The 19,770-nt window shown below is 42.3% G+C and overlaps 1 protein-coding gene across 1 annotated transcript in view; it reads right to left on the bottom strand.

Annotated features, from left to right (window-relative positions):
- Positions 1–19,770, bottom strand: part of LOC124555002 (protein obstructor-E-like) — an 88,038-nt gene that overhangs the window by 9,412 nt on the left and 58,856 nt on the right. Inside the window, exon 3 of the mRNA XM_047128745.1 lies at positions 8,719–8,907. Coding sequence (XP_046984701.1) covers positions 8,719–8,907 — 189 coding nt within the window. The remainder of the gene's footprint in view (positions 1–8,718; positions 8,908–19,770) is intronic.

The following is a 19,770-nucleotide window of genomic DNA, read 5'->3' as shown; positions in this document are numbered from 1 at the left end:
GACTAGATTTTTACAAAGGCCACTGAATTACCGGCTTCGTACGAGAATTACATACGTCTCTTAGCTTAATATCATTTCTGATATTTTAATGCTAGAAGCGGGGCAATATATGGTAAAAACGTAAATAGTTAAGTCCCTGTTAATACTGAACTCTAGTTTTATGTGGCAGTACTACTATAAAGACGTCAATGGCTCTACAGCGTCAAATGTTTTCATTTCTCGTAATCTTAATGGAATTAGCTGGTTAGTATGGGAGCTATGTATCTGGATGCATTCCTTTGCGTCTTAACATGCCTAGCTGCAGTTACATATTTTTGGTTGTGCGATTTGTCTTCCAGACAGCGATTTACATCCCATTGATATCATTTGAGACAGATAATTAACCCATTATATGGCTATAACTTGCTGTCGAGAACTACCCTGACAATCCCAAGGAATGATTCATGAACAGGCAGGGAATGGGTTAGTTAGCTAAGATTTCAGTTACGTTATTTCAACAGTTTCGTCATTATGCCGAAGCATACACGGCAAGAATCTCAAGTATACGGGACGTTTACAGTCTTAATAGCCTGTAGCTGACATCCAGATAGATGCAGGATGCAGTAATTGAGATGAAGATCCACAGACCCATATCTCGCAGTGCTTCCTGATAGACTGAGATAGTGCCCTCCTTACCCGTGGCCTCCGGCTTCAAGGTAAAAGTAGTATCGCCACTGCCACAAATGCGCCCGCCTTTCACTGAGTCGCCAGTCCTACTCGGCCTGGAGGGAATACAGCGTAGAAATATGCGGAACTCTTAGACCGCAGCTATACGTCTTACTAATAGGCTCTATCGGCCTGTTACACAAGTTAGCTGGACTAGATTAATATTTCACTGGAAAATTAAATATTGATAAGGTCCAGTATCGATAATATCGTGGAGGCGCCCACCGAAAACAACTTGATATCGTATGTTCTGTCCCAGTTGTGTTAACAAGGAGTGAAACGGACAAGCACTACTTTCTACGTGAACGGCGGCTTGTTAGGGCTCCTAACGTCATCCCTTATATGCCTGAAAATAATAATCGACACCTATTTCAAAAATCGTAATCAAATATCTCACACGTGAATATCCAATCTGCTTGTCGATTGCTCCACGGATACTTTTGCTGTACTCTGAGAGGACATATGTTGATAAGCGGATCACAAAAAGTTGATTTTCTTAGCTTCGTTCTTTATCTTAACAGATATTTCCATTAACTACTGTTGCCAGAAATGTCACTTGAGACACTTTAACGCACCGATAACTTCTTTTCATGAGAGCGAGAATCATGCTTGTAGAAGCAATCGTAGTAATTGGTTCGCTTCCTATTGCAAAACACTTTTTCAGATTTCTTTCTCCCAAATATGTTTCAGCAGATTTGAACCACCGTCTATGAGTCCTTGTTTCTATCGTAAGACTGCAAATTTTAAAATATTTCAACACTATCAGAGAAAATGAAAAATGAAGACCACACGCTTCTGTTGTCACTGTTGTAGTTTGTCTTTTTCTTTAATTACTATTTTGTTTGGTTTGTAGAACAATCATTCATTTTGTCTGTGTAGGCTCTCATCTGTATTAACATGACCAGTTCCATCTTGCCAGACAAGCGCAACTCATTTGTATATTTAAGACATCGTGGTTTTTTTTTTTTTTTTTTTTTTTTTGTCATCAGTCTACTGACTGGTTTGATGCGGCCCGCCACGAATTCCTTTCCTGTGCTAACCTCTTCATCTCAGAGTAGCACTTGCAACCTACGTCCTCAATTATTTGCTGGACGTATTCCAATCTCTGTCTTCCTCTACAGTTTTTGCCCTCTACAGCTCCCTCTAGTACCATGGAAGTCATTCCCTCATGTCTTAGCAGATGTCCTATCATCCTGTCCCTTCTCCTTATCAGTGTTTTCCACATATTCCTTTCCTCTCAGATTCTGCGTAGAACCTCCTCATTCCTTACCTTATCAGTCCACCTAATTTTCAACATTCGTCTATAGCACCACATCTCAAATGCTTCGATTCTCTTCTGTTCCGGTTTTCCCACAGTCCATGTTTCACTACCATACAATACTGTACTCCAGACGTACATCCTCAGAAATTTCTTCCTCAAATTAAGGCCGGTATTTGATATTAGTAGACTTCTCTTGGCCAGAAATGTCATTGGTTATTTTACTGCCTAGGTAGCAGAATTCCTTAACTTCATTGACTTCGTGACCATCAATCCTGATGTTAAGTTTCTCGCTGTTCTCATTTCTACTACTTCTCATTACCTTCGTCTTTCTCCGATTTACTCTCAAACCATACTGTGTACTCATTAGACTGTTCATTATGTTCAGCAGATCATTTAATTCTTCTTCACTTTCACTCAGGATAGCAATGTCATCAGCGAATCGTATCATTGATATCCTTTCACCTTGTATTTTAATTCCACTCCTGAACCTTTCTTTTATTTTCATCATTGCTTCCTCGATGTACAGATTGAAGAGTAGGGGCGAAAGGCTACAGCCTTGTCTTACACCCTTCTTAATACGAGCACTTCGTTCTTGACCGCCCACTCTTATTATTCCCTCTTGGTTGTTGTACATATTGTATATGACCCGTCTCTCCCTATAGCTTACCCCTACTTTTTTCAGAATCTCGAACAGCTTGCACCATCTTATATTGTCGAACGCTTTTTCCAGGTCGACAAATCCTATGAAAGTGTCTTGATTTTTCTTTAGCCTTGCTTCCATTATTAGCCGTAACGTCAGAATTGCCTCTCTCGTCCCTTTACTTTTCCTAAAGCCTAACTGATCGTCACCTAGCGCATTCTCAATTTTCTTTTCCATTCTTCTGTATATTATTCTTGTAAGCAGCTTCGATGCATGAGCTGTTAAGCTGATTGTGCGATAATTCTCGCACTTGTCAGCTCTTGCCGTCTTCGGAATTGTGTGGATGATGCTTTTCCGAAAGTCAGATGGTATATCGCCAGACTCATATATTCTACACACCAACGTGAATAGTTTTGTTGCAACTTCCCCCAATGATTTTAGAAATTCTGATGGAATGTTATCTATCCCTTCTGCCTTATTTGACCGTAAGTCCTCCAAAGCTCTTTTAAATTCCGATTCTAATACTGGATCCCCTATCTCTTCTAAATCGACTCCTGTTTCTTCTTCTATCACATCAGACAAATTTTCACCCTCATATAGGCTTTCAATGTATTCTTTCCACCTATCTGCTCTCTCCTCTGCATTTGACAATGGAATTCTCGTTGCACTCTTAATGTTACCACCGCTGCTTTTAATGTCACCAAAGGTTGTATTGACTTTCCTGTATGCTGAGTCTGTCCTTCCGACAATCATATCTTTTTCGATGTCTTCACATTTTTCCTGCAGCCATTTCGTCTTAGCTACCCTGCACTTCCTATTTATTTCATTCCTCAGCGACTTGTATTTCTGTATTCCTGATTTTCCCGGAACGTGTTTGTACTTCCTCCTTTCATCAATCAACTGAAGTATTTCTTCTGTTACCCATGGTTTCTTCGCAGCTACCTTCTTTGTACCTATGTTTTCCTTGCCAACTTCTGTGATGGCCCTTTTTAGAGATGTCCATTCCTCTTCAACTGTACTGCCTACTGCGCTATTCCTTATTGCTGTATCTATAGCGTTAGAGAACTTCAAACGTATCTCGTCATTCCTTAGTACTTCCGTATCCCACTTCTTTGCGTATTGATTCTTCCTGACTAATGTCTTGAACTTCAGCCTACTCTTCATCACTACTATATTGTGATCTGAGTCTATATCTGCTCCTGGGTACGCCTTACAATCCAGTATCTGATTTCGGTATCTCTGTCTGACCATGCTGTAATCTAATTGAAATCTTCCCGTATCTCCCGGCCTTTTCCAAGTATACATCCACCTCTTGTGATTCTTGAACAGGGTATTCGCTAATACTAGCTGAAACTTGTTACAGAACTCAATTAGTCTTTCTCCTCTTTCATTCCTTGTCCCAAGCCCATATTCTCCTGTAACCCTTTCTTCTACTCCTTCCCCTACAACTGCATTCCAGTCGCCCATGACTATTAGATTTTCGTCCCCCTTTACATACTGCATTACCCTTACAATATCCTCATACACTTTCTCTATCTGTTCATCTTCAGCTTGCAACGTCGGCATGTATACCTGAGCTATCGTTGTCGGTGCTGGTCTGCTGTCGTTTCTGATTAGAACAACCCGGTCACTGAACTGTTCACAGTAACACACCCTCTGCCCTACCTTCCTATTCATAACGAATCCTACACCTGTTATACCATTTTCTGCTGCTGTTGATATTACCCGATACTCATCTGACCAGAAATCCTTGTCTTCCTTCCACTTCACTTCACTGACCCCTACTATATCTAGATTGAGCCTTTGCATTTCCCTTTTTAGATTTTCTAGTTTCCCTACCACGTTCAAGCTTCTGACATTCCACGTCCCGACTCGTAGAACGTTATCCTTTCGTAGATTATTCAATCTTTTTCTCATGGTAAGAAGTGTCAAAATATTAGCCCGTACGTGGGGCAGATAACATAGCATTCGGTGAAGATTTCATTTCTATCTTAGACCAGAACGGAAAGGCGCCGAACATAACATAAAAACTGGCTTCTTCGAACTACGATCATGAATTCTGTACAAATTCTTCCTCAACAAAGGAAAGTTCGATGAAGCAACTTAAAAGGATGCAGATTTTTCTGCGATCTACATACAGATTGTCAGAGGTAAGGTGACCATAATCAAAATTTTACAAAGACAGTAACGGTGCAGTTAAATAATATCAAACGTATTTTTCATTGTTTGAGGTTAGTGACATCCCTTTCGACAACCGTAATTTGGATTTATTATGGAACAAACAATAATGAAAGGCAAATAATTAATCTCCATTTGCAAAAGTGCTGTCTAAAATTAAGCTTATTTTTAGACTTTATGTGCTGTATGAACACCTGTGAAAGAGGGAGGCTAACACGAAAAAATTCTGATTGTGAGAAGTATGAGGAGTGGAGGAACTGTGCTCAGTGATGATACGACATATCTCTGTCGAAACTTTAGCAAATAATATGATTGTGGAGTATGGACACTGGACAGTAGACACTACGGAGCTTTCGGCATGGCTAGAACGGGATCGCGGGAGGGGATTCCGAATTAACATAATGATTTTTTTTTTCGTGTCACAGATCTGCTGAAGTCTAAGATCGCTTCAAACTTAACAAAAAATCATAAGACTTGTAGAAATACTCGAAGACTTTGCAGCTAAACGAGTAAATCGCTACATGTCCACTATCATTGGGAACATTACACTGCAGTTTCTGATTAAATATGCCAGAACCGGTGCCGCTAAGAGAAAGGCTACATAGGCAACGCACGTTTACGTAACGTTGTGTACCGTGTGGCAGGAAATACCACTAGAAATTTTCGGCACGGACTCAAACCACTCTCTCTCTCCAGTGTATTCGGTGGATGTTGGAGTCCTGCGACTTTCTATCGCTCAATAGCTCGCAATTATTTCTCAGAGGTGATGTTGTCAAATAGTTGAAGAGATAACAAATTAATTTTTCGGAGGTGGTAATTGTAGCTAAATCTGCCACATGCGTCTGAGTATTATTACTGCCCACCTCAATCATCTACCGTATTTTACGGACTACAAGACGCTGCGGACTATAAGATTCACCTTAATTTTTAAGAAATTTTAATTTTTTTAACCGTTTTTATTATTAAACTGCAAAGTCAGACTACAAAAAAATTCTTAGTTTATTAAACCGAACTGATCCCTTAAAATATCTGAAAATTGTCATCTGACCTTTCTCCTTCTTTTTTTCTTCTTCTTCCTCTTCTTCGTCGTCATCGTTGTCCGCTTCGTATATAAGATGGTCTTCACTGCCATCGAGAGCGTTACTTATGCCGCACTTCTTGAAAGATTCAACATTAATGTCTTATCTCACTCTAGGCCACGACTATTTTATCCACTTACGCACTTCTTTGATTGAAGGTCGTTTTAAAGCTCCCATCGGCGCGAATTCATGTTGGATTTCACCCATCATCCATTTGTTCCATTCTTCTCTCATATATACTTTAAAAGGTTTGTTTTTCGAGACATCGAAAGGTTGCATTTGTGGAGTAAGTTCTCCTGGAATAACAGGAAGCTCCATACTTCCCTGTCTCAATTTCTCTTCAACAGAATTTTTCTAATGACTATTAAACAGATCTGGTACAAGAAGAGAACATTTCTTCAATAAAGTACCTTTCCTTCTCTCCTACACTCTGTTAATCAACAATTTCATACAAGTTTCGTCCATCCAACCCCTGTCATGTATGTGCTTTTGGCACTGTTTTGCGCTTGAAAATGATCCTTGGATTAAGTTTAGTACCGTCGGTACAACATGAAAGGACAACAATTTAATGCATTTTTTCATGTCCACTTGTTTTTATAGCTACAGTTTTAGCACATTTCATGGCAACAGTTCTATTACCCGGCACATCAAATGTCAGTGGAGTTTCGTCAATATTCGCTATTTGAGTTAGTTTCACATTGTTTTCTTTCGATGTTGAATAATAAAGCGATGGAAAGATAATATTTTCCCTTAATACTCTTGTGGCATTCTCTGAGATAATTTCGTTTTGGTTCGCATGCTGAGTCCATGACGCTACATAAACCTGTAGCACCAACCAAATTCCACCCTTAAAGTCTGTTAAGTGCCACTGTAGCGCAAGCTTACGAGAGTGTATTCCTGTGTTAATTCCAATCCCATTTTGACGGTGTCCTTGAATCCATTTCGATACGTCATTTTCTAGTTTTGGCCATATCGCATTCAGTGCTCTATTTGCACCTTCAGTCTTCTTCATTTTTTCCATTTCTTCTTCACTAGCCCGCCAATCGCCAATGGTTTTTCTGTTGGTGGAGGGTCGATATGCCACTCAGCTGCTATAAACACCTTTTATTTTTCCATTACGAAACTAGCTACAAAAATATTGCGCTCTTACCGATAACACTAACCACTTTCAATTCAAGTTCACTGGCACTTTATACAGTAACTGCAGTATTTCATCATAGGCTAGACAGTATTCCGGATTTTTAATGGCGGAGTGGGAGGGACACTATATTAGCAGGCTTGTGAATCCCCGTAACTCATGTTCATCGCGTCGGTACACTGCTGCTCCCAGTTGAATCCAGTGTTGCCAGATAGAATAGGTTTCCCACTGCATCGAATATATGGCCATTTTTAAGACTCGAGGGAATTTTAACTTTTATATAAATTTTATATAAGTTTCAAGTATAGGAAGCACCTGACTCTTGAAGCCAATATTTCGAAGAAAAAGGTGCGTCTTTTAGTTCGTAAAATACGGTAGTGCTCAATCTAGCTAGCTACTGACGCGGAGGTTCCAGGTTATGTTCCTGGAAACCACATAGGGTACGAGTCTGAAATGCGGCTCATTTAGCCTTTTTATTGTTTAACTTGTAGTTATTTGAATAAATTCGTAGTAGTATCGAAACGGCAGTGGCATCAAATCGAAAAGTTTACTCTGGTATCCAAGTCACGTCATCAGCATTATTCTCATATTCGCATTAAATTAAATTTAGCAGACATGGACACAATGTCTGGCAGTATTACGTAATTATGAATTACAACGACCAATCACAATCCGTATACGGGTTATGAATGATCACAACAACAGCAGACACGAGAATCACTTGTTCCTGACGAAGCAGTTGGGCGGTTTCGTCAAAAATTCGAGCTTCAACACAGACCTGACTCGGAAAATAAACTGATTAATATTTTATACAAGGATTTCGGTGCGAGAAACTTCGATCCCCGATCAGAACTTTGCCGGTACACGATTTTCATTGATTTCTCTCTCTCGTCTGGAGTCAGAGCTGTAATGGAAGATCCTGAATCATCGCGGACTGGTATGAAGAACGCCCAGACGTTTCGAAGGCATTTTCAGAATATGGTTTCCTGTATATCCCCATTATATGGCATACACCTCGAAAAAGATCTCGAGAATCTGGAGCGTGACGAACTAATTTAATGAGTAAAAATTTCATTTTCAATCTTTATTCGATGGTCTTTCATTTACGTGACGGTCATTAGCTCCGCAATTTGGGATCGCAGGCAAATATTTTTGTAAAGACAAATTTTATGGGTTTAGCTAATGTAGAATGATGATATTTCAGAATTCTGATCACATTTAATGTCAAAATGACTTGAGTAAGGGGCATCTTTCATCGTCCAAGCCGCTCGGGGTAGCCGCGTGGTCTTATGGCGCCTTGCTACGGTTCGCATGGCTCCCCCCGTCGGAGGTTAGAGTCTTCCCTCGGCCATGGGTGCGTGTGTTGTCCTTAGCGTAAGTTAGTTTATGTTAGATTAAGTAGTATGTAAGTCTAGGGACCGATGACTTCAGCAGTTTGGTCCCATAGGAACATACCACAAATTTCCAAATTATCGTCCAAAAGCTTCAGGTTTAGCTTTAGGTAAATTCCCAGGAAACCCAATAAACACCTACTAATGGAGTACAGCCGTTATTTCAAAATGTGTTGAACCATGCTTGTCGTATGGCAGAATACGGCGTAGTTTCGGGTCATACCAAGTATCGAGTTATCGCGTGCAGGTCACACTGAACACTATGCCTTCTCGTTATTGTAACTAGTAATGCCGAGAGTAAATTTCATGATGCGTGTGTTGCTTACGGTGCTTCTGGCAGCCGTCTACGTTGTCGGGCCAGTCGCAGGAATGCGTGTCCTCATTGTAGAGAAGGCCGCCGATGCAGAGCTGCTCGGTGGAGGTGCCGTTCCAGCACGTCCAGTAGCGCGTGCAAGACGTCTCGTGCCCGAAGATGCCGTACAGCCAATCACAGTGCTCCGTGGAGATGGGTGGGTCTGCAAGATAGGACATGCGCTACAGCCACGGCATACATATTATTTTATGGTACTGAATCCCGATGTTCACTGTGTTTGTGGGTCTGAAAGAAAAATATACGATAAAAGAGGGATTAGTGCAAAAGAGCTCCGTGTCTCATAAGCAGCATTTGATAGCAGAAGCATACAATTTATTACTCGAGGATGAACAGGGAGATTGCACGAAGTGCTGCATGGTGTCTTCGAAATTCAACGTCTAAATTTTTATAAGATTGACTATTTGAGTAAGGTTGTCATATACAAGGTGGTTCCGTGATGATGTTACAAACTTTTAGGGATAATGGAGGAGGGTAAAGGTATCAGTTTGGGGTAAAGGACTCTGGTCCGAAAACAATCGAGTCGAAGGTTGTATGCGAAAATCGTTCTGATATCTCTGCCAGTGGATTACATGTACCTATACTGTTGTGGTTTCGGTTTTAGGGTAGGAAACTTTCAGAGGTGGAAGTATCGACCAAAACAGGAAAGAAAAGTGTAGTAAACATGGACCATACAATGCATAACTTAAGACCTATGAGCACTTGTTAATCTTGGATACTGTGAAACACATCTCTTTTACTGGGAGATATTTGGTTTCCATGTGTTTGGAGGACGTAGTATGCAGCAAAACAAGGGAAAAGTCTAGTAAATACGGTGTATAACATCCATACTTTAAGAGCTATGGGCACTTGTTGAGTAGAAGAGTTGGGTGTCACAGTAGCTCTTAAGGTATGGACTTCAGATCCCTTGTTTACTGAACATTGTTTTCTTGTTTTGGTCCATACCATCTCCTCTAAAAAGTGAAAACCAAAGAATCTGCAAAAAACGAGATGGGTTTCACAGTATCGGAAATGGAGTGCTCATAGTTCTTAAGGTACGCACTTCGGGACCCATGTTTTCTATACGTCTTTCTTGTTTTGGTCCCTGCTACCACCTCTGAAAATTGCTTATCTTATAATCTTAGCAGCCGGCCAGAGTGGCCGAGCGGTTCTAGGCGCTTCAGTCTGGAACCGCGCGACCGCTACGGTCGCAGGTTCGAATCCTGCCTCGGGCATGGCTGTGTGTGATGTCCTTAGGTTAGTTAGGTTTAAGTAGTTCTAAGTTCTAGGGGACTGATGACCTCAGATGTTAAGTCCCATAGTACTCAGAGCCATTTGAAGCCAATCTTAGCAACAACACTACCGGCACATGTATTCCACAGTCAGGGATATCAGAAAGACTTTCACTTGTAACTTTCGACTAGGTCGTTTCGGGACCAGCGTCCCTCATCTCAGATTGATAGATTTACCGTTCTTCATCATCGCTAAAAGTTGGATACATCATCACGAAATCACCCTGTGTAACTGAAGTGCGCACTTCATTTATACAGCGACAGGTGTGGCGTGTATGGCAAATAACGAGTTCTGCTGTTTGCTCTTTACAGAAGGGACCACTTCCCCTTCTTCCAACCCTTCCTTAACTATCTTTATCTCCTCCTCAACATATACTCTAATTTTGGGATGTTAAGATAAATAGTGATAAAAAATTATTTTACAGCAGTGTATAGTCGTATCTATAATATACTGTGTGATATTTCTTGGGCGTAGATATAAGCTTCTAATATGATTGATTATGCGGAACAGTCACGTAAAATATCGATAGGAAATTGTCAGTCTCGGCCGTCACCGGTAATTTTCAGATCTGAGGGACAAGCCCAGGCGTCGATTCGGAATTCAGCATCAGCGGTGAGGCTAAACAGGTGCTTTACGACAATGATATTCAATAACTCGTTGAGCAAAGCATGAAGCATCGGTTGATATTCCCAGGCAAACTTCAGTGTGTATGCCCAAGACTTAATATAGCTGGCCTGACAATTGCATATTTGAATCTGTCTGGGAATATCAACCGGTTTGGTCACCAAGTCACTGAATGTCAGTAATCGAAGAGCACCTGTTTAGCACACCGCTTTCGCCACCGCTGGTGCTGCGTTGGATTCAGAAATGGCGCTGGAGCTTATCATTCAGATCTGATGGTGGCCGGTAACGACCGAATTTTATCTGAGTGCGTCGGACAATAAATAATTTCAATAAGAATGTTATCAATGACAGACTTCTCCATTACTACTGAAGTGTAGTTCTTTCGAAAATTTGTATAACTACTTTCTAGTTTTATTCCCATGAGTACATCTGGCGTGGTTTTAATACTCAGTGTCACTGATTCATAATTCCCCAGCTAGTAAACAGAGGGAATAACTGTGACAAAAGTCAAAGCAAAGTCATTAATCTAGAATTAAGCAGCAATATGAAGCTGCAACATTTCACCAGTTGCGCTTAATCCGCAAAAACTGCCTGACCATGAAGTTAATTACTTATAAATGCAAGTAACATTGTCTTATGAATACGGTAAGGTACAGGTCGATAAGATGAAAACATTGCAGAAACGAACAGAAGGAGCAGATAGAACACCAGCCGTGTTCTGCAGCCAGAAAGTAAAAATGGACAACGTATTCCTGCAGGAACAAAACAGGAACTGATATAATACTAAATATTCAGACTTCAAACCAAATAACAGAGGAAGAGAGGAAAATGAAGGTTTACTGCCGCGTCAACATTGAGATCGTTAGAGACGGAAATTGGACGTATGGCAGGAAACCGATACTAAAAATTTAAAGGAGCTGTCAGGCCTTTTTATAAAATCAAGGCAGAACTATATCCGGATGTTCGGACGGCGATTCGAATCCTGCTCCTCCCGAACGCGACTTCAATGCCCTCATTGCTGCACCACATCACACCGTAATACAAGTAAAGACAGCTCAGATTGGTTTACTTAGGCTTCAAATGACCACTTCATTCAACTGCGGTTACTAATACAGTGAGTAACTAGTCGGGTTTCAAATACACACATCAAAAAAAGTTTTGATCGTCCCAGTTCCCAGAACTCCTCAAGATAGACGTTGAGTGCGTATATTATATCACAGACACAGTCCCTTTGACTGTTCAGAGATGTCGCTAAATCCGCCAAAAGATGTAAAAAACTATGCATGAGCAGTGCCTAGTACACGGAGGGAGTCCGACAGCTGATCATTTCCAATCAATCCACCAGGAAGGAGGTATACAGCTCGTGTTGTCTGTAGTTCAACCATGCCTAGACGGTCAATACCGCGGTTCGATAGCGTCCGCATTGTTACTTCGTGCCAGGAAGGGCTCTCAACAAGGGAAGTGTCCAGGTGGAATGAACCAACGCGATGTTGGTCGGACATGGAGGAGATACAGAGAGACCGGAACTGTCGATGACATGCCTCGCTCAGGCCGCTCAAGCGCTGCTACTGCAGTGGATTACCGCTACCTACGGATTATGGCTCGGAGGAACTTGGAAAGCAACGCCACCACGTTGAACAATGCTTTTAGTGCAGTCACAGAACGTTGAGTGACGACTCAAACTTTGCGCAATAGGCTGCATGATGCGCAACTTCACTCCCGACGTCCATGGCGAGCTCCATCTTCGCAACCACGACACCATGCGCGGCACAGATGGGCCCCAACAACATGCCGAATGGACCACTCAGGATTGCCATCGCGTTCTCTTCACCGATGAGCGTCGCATATGCCTTCAACCAGACAATCATCGGACATTTGGTTTCAGGCAACCCAGTCAGGCTGAACGCCTTAGACACACCGTCCATTGAGTGCAGCAAGATGGAGGTTCCCTGCTGTTTTGGGGTGGTATTATGTGGGGCCGACGTACGCCGCTGGTGGTCATGGAAGGCGCCGTAACGACTGTACGATACGTGAATGCCATCCTCGGATCGATAGTGCAACCATATCGGCAGCATACCGGCGAGGCATTCGTCTTCATGGACGACAATTCGTGCCCCCATCGTGCACATCTTGTGAATTACTTCCATCAGAATAACGAGATCGCTCGACTAGAGCGGCCAGCATGTTCTCCAAACATGAACCCTATGGAACATGCCTGGGATGGATTGAAAAAGGCTTTTTATGGACGACGTGACCCACCAGCCACTCTGAGGGATCTACACCGAATTGCCGTTGAGGAGTGGGACAATCTGGAATTGTGGATAGTATGCCACGACGAATACAGGCATGCATCAGTTAAAGATAACGTGCTACTGGGTATTAGAGGTACCGGTGTGTACAGCAGTCTGGACCACCACCTCTGACGGTCTCGCTGTATGGTGCTACAACATGCAATGTGTGGTTTTCATGAGGAATAAAAAGGGCGGAAATGATGTTTATCTTGATCTATATTCCAATTTTCTGTACGAGTTCCGGAACTCTCGGAACCGAGGTGATGCAAAACTTTTATGATGTGTTTATCAAAAATGCCGAGAAAAAGTACAAATAACTTACTTTCCAAATTAAAGATTGTAGCATGAACCAATAAGACTGGAAGATGAATGTGTGAGAAAGTTCAAAATTTCAGATCGTCCTACAATATCTACTGCACTCATTGCATGGTACAGTCTCTTAGAATCGAAGACGTTAAGTACAAAAACATCATAGAAGTATTAAGTGAATAAAATGAGATATAGGAACATTTAGAATACAATACGAGGTTGAGTAAAATACATCAGCGTAGATGGGCACTGGCAAACGCCCTTCTCTACGTACGCTTATGTTATTAATCATACTCACATTACTTCACTGCACCTGTGGAATGAAACATAACAAGTATAATTTGCGTGTAAAAGCCTTTAAATTTCGTTAGTTCTAACGTGTATGAGATACAGATGAGTCAAATCCACGTTACACACCAAGACTCGCAGTGACAGTTACTTAATAGGAACGCTTTCTGTTTTGGATGATTGTGCGTTAACACGCAGCATGCTCGCCGGGTATAGTGTTTTGTAAGTGAACTAACATATAATTATCACCACTTCACCTCTGACGCTTGTCGATACATCTATGCACGTTTCCAAACGTATGAAATTGGACTATGAAGCTTATGGAAAGAAATTAGGAAATGAAGTCTGACATTTACTGAAATAACGCAGATACGTTCTCGAACTGTACCCTGTTGCCTTAATTTTCTTTGAGACTCCACTTGCATGATACAATAAGTGATAAGGTCTAAATAGTTACACGAGCGTCCCTTCACTTTATAGACATATAAGAGATATGAAAAGATAATGACAGAGCAGTCTTCTTGTTAAACACTATTTCTGCTTGCACACTACATAAATAATATAACTACGGTTAGCGTTTACATCAGAAGAACGTATTTCCACATTTTCTTCACAAATCTTCAAAACTGTTTCTGAATTGTGAAGACTGATTACTGACCGTGAAAAAAATGAAATTACGTATCCCTGCATTTGATGGTCCCCATAAAATGTGTTTGTTTATGAAATAAAAATGATATTCAAACTTGACTGCATTCCACGGACTTCATACCTTGGATGAATCCAAAAGTAAGAATGCTGTTGGTAGCGCTGGTGCAGAAAACACACGTGGAAACTTCTGTTAGACATCTTGAAACTATGAGGATGTTATTGGAAGAGGCACAGAAATACGGAAGTTTCTAATTTTGTTACTATGTTGTTTAACTATAACATACTGAAATGAGTGCGGGCTGAAAGAAAGTATTTTAATACCACACCTGGTTACACTTTTATAGAAAGAGACTGCATGAGTACTACAGTTGTCCTTAAGCCCGAACTCATTCTTAAGCCATTACGTGAACCAGAGCTTCCTTTATCAACTTATAACGTACTCTGTGAATGAAGACGTGAATTCCATCCTGACAGGAAAACATTTAGCTGAAGAACAGAATGTAGTAATCCTCGGTGAAACTCATTACCGACGAGGTGCTGCAACTTGACGTTGCATCAGACAACCGTCGCCCCATTTTCCGTTGTTACGACATACGAATTGTTCTTAGAATTGACGAACAGGAGAAAGCAGTCTACTCTCTAATCACGGTCTGCGATGGCATTGCGTTAATTTGAAGGTTTCGCTAACAAGGGGACCGCACCATCTCGCATGAGCGCTTTTGTCCAGAGTTATAGTACGTACAGGGCTCGGCCAGAAATGAAAGTGATACAAGTGGGAGCTCCAGATGGCCAAGCGTGAAGAAAAAATTGCATTTTGTGGAGCGCCGGGAAAGGCATGAGCCATTTATCTTAGTGTAGTTTCCAGGCAACGGGTGATGCAGCGGAAGAAGTACAGAATCGTAATCCGAGGTTCGTGAGGTCGAATCTCTATACGGAAACTTATCTTTATTTTCAACTTTTTGTTACTTACTCATCAAACAAAGCGAAACACATTAAAGTGCCAAAGAAACTGGTATAGGCATGCGCATTCAAATACAGAGATATGTAAACAGGCAGAATACGGCGCTGCGGTCGACAACACCTATATAAGACAACAAATGTCTGGCACAGTTATTACATCGGTTACTCCTGCTACAATGGCGGGTTATCAAGATTTACGCGAGTTTGAACGTGGTGTTATAGTCGGTGCACGAGCGATGGGACACAGCATCTCCGAAGTAGCGATGTAGTGGGGATTTTTCCGTACGACCATTTCACGAGTGTACTGTAAATATCGGGAATCCGGTGAAACACCAAATCTCCGACATCGCTGCAGCCGGAAAAATATCCTGCAAGAACAAGACCAACGACGACTGAAGAGTATCGTTCAACGTGACAGAAGTGCAATCTTTCCGCAAATTGCTGCAGATTTCAATGCTGGGCCATCAACAAGTGTCAGCGTGCGAACCATTCAACGAAACATCATTGACATGGGCTTTCGGCACCGAAGGCCCACTAGCGTACACAAAGCTTTTCGCCTCGCCTGGGCCCGTCGACACCGACATTGAACTGTTGATGAGTGGAAACATGTCGCCTGGTCGGACGAGTCTCATTTCAAATTGTATCGGGCGGATGGACATGTACGGGTATGGAGGCAACCCAATGAATCCATGGACCCTGCGTGTCAGCAGGAGACTGTTCAAGCTGATGGGGAGGCTCTGTAATGATGTGAGGCGTGTGCGGTTGGAGTGATATGGGACCCTGATGCGTCTAGATATGACTCTGATAGGTGACATGTACGTAAGCATCATAACTGATCACCTGCAAATTTGGACAACGGGACCGGTGTCCGGTGTGGCAAAAGTTGGTGGCTTAGCTCTTCTGCTGATTTACTTGTAGTTTGCACGTGTTACATTACTCGACCCATGGATTAAAGTAACACTGGATGGAGGCATGGGAGAGTTGGAGGGTGTGGTGTGCAGATAAGAAAGACGTGTCGTCAGCATATAACAGGAAGCAGGTTTGGCAAGGGTGTGTGTGTGCGGGTGGGGGAGGGGGGGGGCAGGTTTTGGAACGTTGTGGTGTAAAGGATGGGCCGGTCGGAGCACTATGGGACTTAACATCTTAGGTCATCAGTCCCCTAGAACGTAGAACTACTTAAACCTAACTAACCTAAGGACATCACACACATCCATGCCCGAGGCAGGATTTGAACCGGCGACCGTAGCAGTCCCGCGGTTCCGGACTGCAGCGCCTAGAACAGCACGGCCACCATGGACGGCTCGGACTTAACATCTGAGGTCACCAGTCCCCTAGAACTTAGGACTACTTAAACCTAACTAACTAACCTAAGGACATCACACACATCCATGCCCGAGGCAGGATTCGAAACTGCGACCGTAGCGGTCACGCGCTTCCAGATCGAAGCGCCTAGAACCGCTCGGCCACAACGGCCGGCTTTTGACACGGGAAAGACTGTGGTGGAGGTAGGATGGAATTAGGTGGACATAGTTAACTTAAAGTACATAGGTTAGCAGCTTGAAGAGCTGTCCCGAATGCCATATCCAATCTCAAGCATTTATTATGTCAATGGACACAAATATGGTGAATCTTCCTTTGTGTAATGATCGAAAATAAAATGTGCAATGTAAAAAAGTTGTTCATCTGTGGACTAGTTGGGATGAAAGTCACATTGTAAATAGGTAGGCGTGTTGGCAGGTATTGATGAATTCTTTGAGTAAGGTTGCTTTCAATATTGTTACTGATAACTGATGTAAGGTTTTAGGGAGATTTTGGCTCTGGATGTTTTCGACTGCTCTGACAATTAACCTATACAGAGGGTGATATTTTAAAGGTTGGAAAGAGTTTCATGATAAACTCTGGGACATTTCTGAGTTGGCCGTAGGTAACTGAATATTGAATGAGAGTAGTGTCTCGGTTTTTAGCGAGTGTTTTAAGATGTTATTGGTGACTTTAGTCCTACTGGTGAAGTAATATGTAAGAACTGGAAGTTTGGTGTGAAATGTGGGATATTTGTGTTAAAATTCATTATAATAAATCAAGAGAACAAAAAGCCAATTTTAAATGCGGATATGATAACATGTCTTGAGAGACATAATGAACAAATCTTAAGATATATAAAAGAAAACAAAAAGAAAAGGCTTTCTTAATATGGACATCGCAGGATGAAGGATTAGACAACATCATTAAAAATTTGGAATTGGATGTATCCTGGAACATTGCTACGGAGAAGATCAAGGAAAGTATGCGAACGTTTGCACAAGAAACTGTATACGAAATCCCAATGAACAAGAAGAGTGAAAACAGCCCACTACCAACGTTATAGTCTTATGACCATCAAAAGCTGCCTACTGCCAGAGATCTACGTTACAGAGCATCTGTTTAAGTGGGACGTGTTATGTACAGCGAGGTAACGAAAGTCATGGGATAGAGATATACACACGTACAGATGGCAGTAGTATCGCGTACGTAAGGTAAAAAGGGCAGAGCATTGGCGGAGCTATCGTTTGTACTCAGGTGATTCATGTGAAAAGATTTCCAAAGTGATTATGGCCACACGACGGGAATTAATAGACTTTGAACGCGGAATGGTAGTCGGAACTAGATGCGTGGGACATTGCATTTTAGAAACCGTTAGGGAATCCAAGATTCCGAGATCCGCAGTAACAAGAGTGTGCCGAGAATACGAAATTTCAGGCATTACCTATCACCACGTACGACGCAGTAGCCCACGGCCTTCACTTTACGACCGAGACCAGCAGCGTTTGTGTAGAGTTGTCAGTGCTCACAGACAAACAACACTGCGCGAAATAATCGCAGAAATCAATATGGGACGTACGACGAACGTATCCGTCAGGTCAGTGCGACGATATTTGACGCTATCGGGCTATGGCTGAAAACGACCGACTCCAGTACCTTTGCTAACAGCACGACTTGCTCTGCAGTGCCGCCTGGAGTGGCCGTGCGGTTCTAGGCGCTACAGTCTGGAGCCGAGCGACCGCTACGGCCGCAGGTTCGAATCCTGCCTCGGGCATGGATGTGTGTGATGTCCTTAGGTTAGTTAGGTTTAATTAGTTCTAAGTTCTAGGTGACTGATGACCTTAGAAGTTAAGTCGCATAGTGCTCAGAGCCATTTGAACAATTTTTTGCTCTGCAGTGCCTCTCCTGGGCTCGTGACCATATCGGGTGGACTCTGGAAAATCGCGGCCGGCTCAGAAGAGTCCCGATTTCAATTGGTAAAAGCTAATGGTGGGATTTGAGTGTGGCGCAGATCCAACGAAGCTTTGGACCCAAGTTGTCAACAAGCCTCTTTGCAAGCTGGTGGTGGCTACATAATGGTGTGGGCTGTGTTTACATGGAATGGACTGGGTCCTCTGGTCAAACTAAACCAATCATTGACTGTAAATGCTTATTTTCGGCTACCTGGAGATCATTTCCAGCCGTTCATGGACTTCATGTTTCCATACAAAGATAGAATTTTCACCGGGCCACAGCTGTTCACGATTGATTTGAAAAACATCCTGTACAATTTGAGCGAATGATCTGACCACCCAGATTGCGCTATATATGTCCCATCGAATATTTATGGGTCATAGTCTAGAGGTCAGTTCGGGCACAACATCATGCGCCGACAACGCTATCTCAATTACGGATGACTATAGAGGCAGGATGGCTCAGTATTTCTGCAGAGGGCTTCCAACGTTTGTTGAGACCATGCACGTCGAGTTGGTACACTACGCCGGTTAAAAGAGGCGTGAGACGATATTAAGAGATATCTCATGAGTCTTGTAACCTCAGTGTATTGAAAACATTACTACAGACACGAGCGACAGAGACGTTCAACTTCGGTTGGGTAGTGAGCTGAATACTACTGTGATCGGTTGAATCGACCGCAAAAGGTTAATACTTTTTTATTATGCAGCAGATGTCGTTGAGATAGTCACTGCAGGAACCGATTTAAGGACCGTCCTATCACGCTTTTTGCGGCTCCCCACGTCGGAGTTTCGAGTCCTCTCTCGGGCATGGGTGTGTGTGTTGTCCTTAGCGTAAGTTAGTTTAAGTTAGATTAAGTAGTGTGTAAGCTTAGGGACCGATGACCTCAGCAGTTTGGTCCCATACGATCTTACCACAAATTTCCGATTTTTTAAGGACCTTGAGTGCAATGCCTCGCCGGTTCAACCACCCTGGCGTTCATCTGAAATGATTTAGAGAAACTGCGGAGAACCAGTGTATGAATGACCGAACCGATATCTGTAGCCCGCTTCTCCAGAAAATAATCTCGATGTTTCTACCAGCGAGCAGCTTCGCCCTATCCACGAGTTCTATACTAATCTGTCTTGGTCTCGAAAACATCTCTTTCTGCAGTCTTAATCTTATTCATTCATATTCCTCAAAAATGCACAGTTCTTGAAATAAATAAAAAAATACAGCTCTAAGATACATGAGCTAGAAGTCTCTCTCTACTGAAAGGCAAAGACACAAAATCTTAAAGTCATAAAGAATAAATTTTATTAATTTGGTTCGTTACTAATATTATTACTGCATTTCTGCCTCTTCTTCGTCTCTTGAAGCAGACT

The sequence above is a fragment of the Schistocerca americana genome, chromosome X (genome assembly GCF_021461395.2).
Source record: "Schistocerca americana isolate TAMUIC-IGC-003095 chromosome X, iqSchAmer2.1, whole genome shotgun sequence".
Classification (NCBI taxonomy): Eukaryota; Metazoa; Arthropoda; class Insecta; order Orthoptera; family Acrididae; genus Schistocerca; species Schistocerca americana.
The sequence above is the reverse complement of the archived record's forward strand: the minus strand, read 5'-3'. Positions and strand labels throughout refer to the sequence as shown.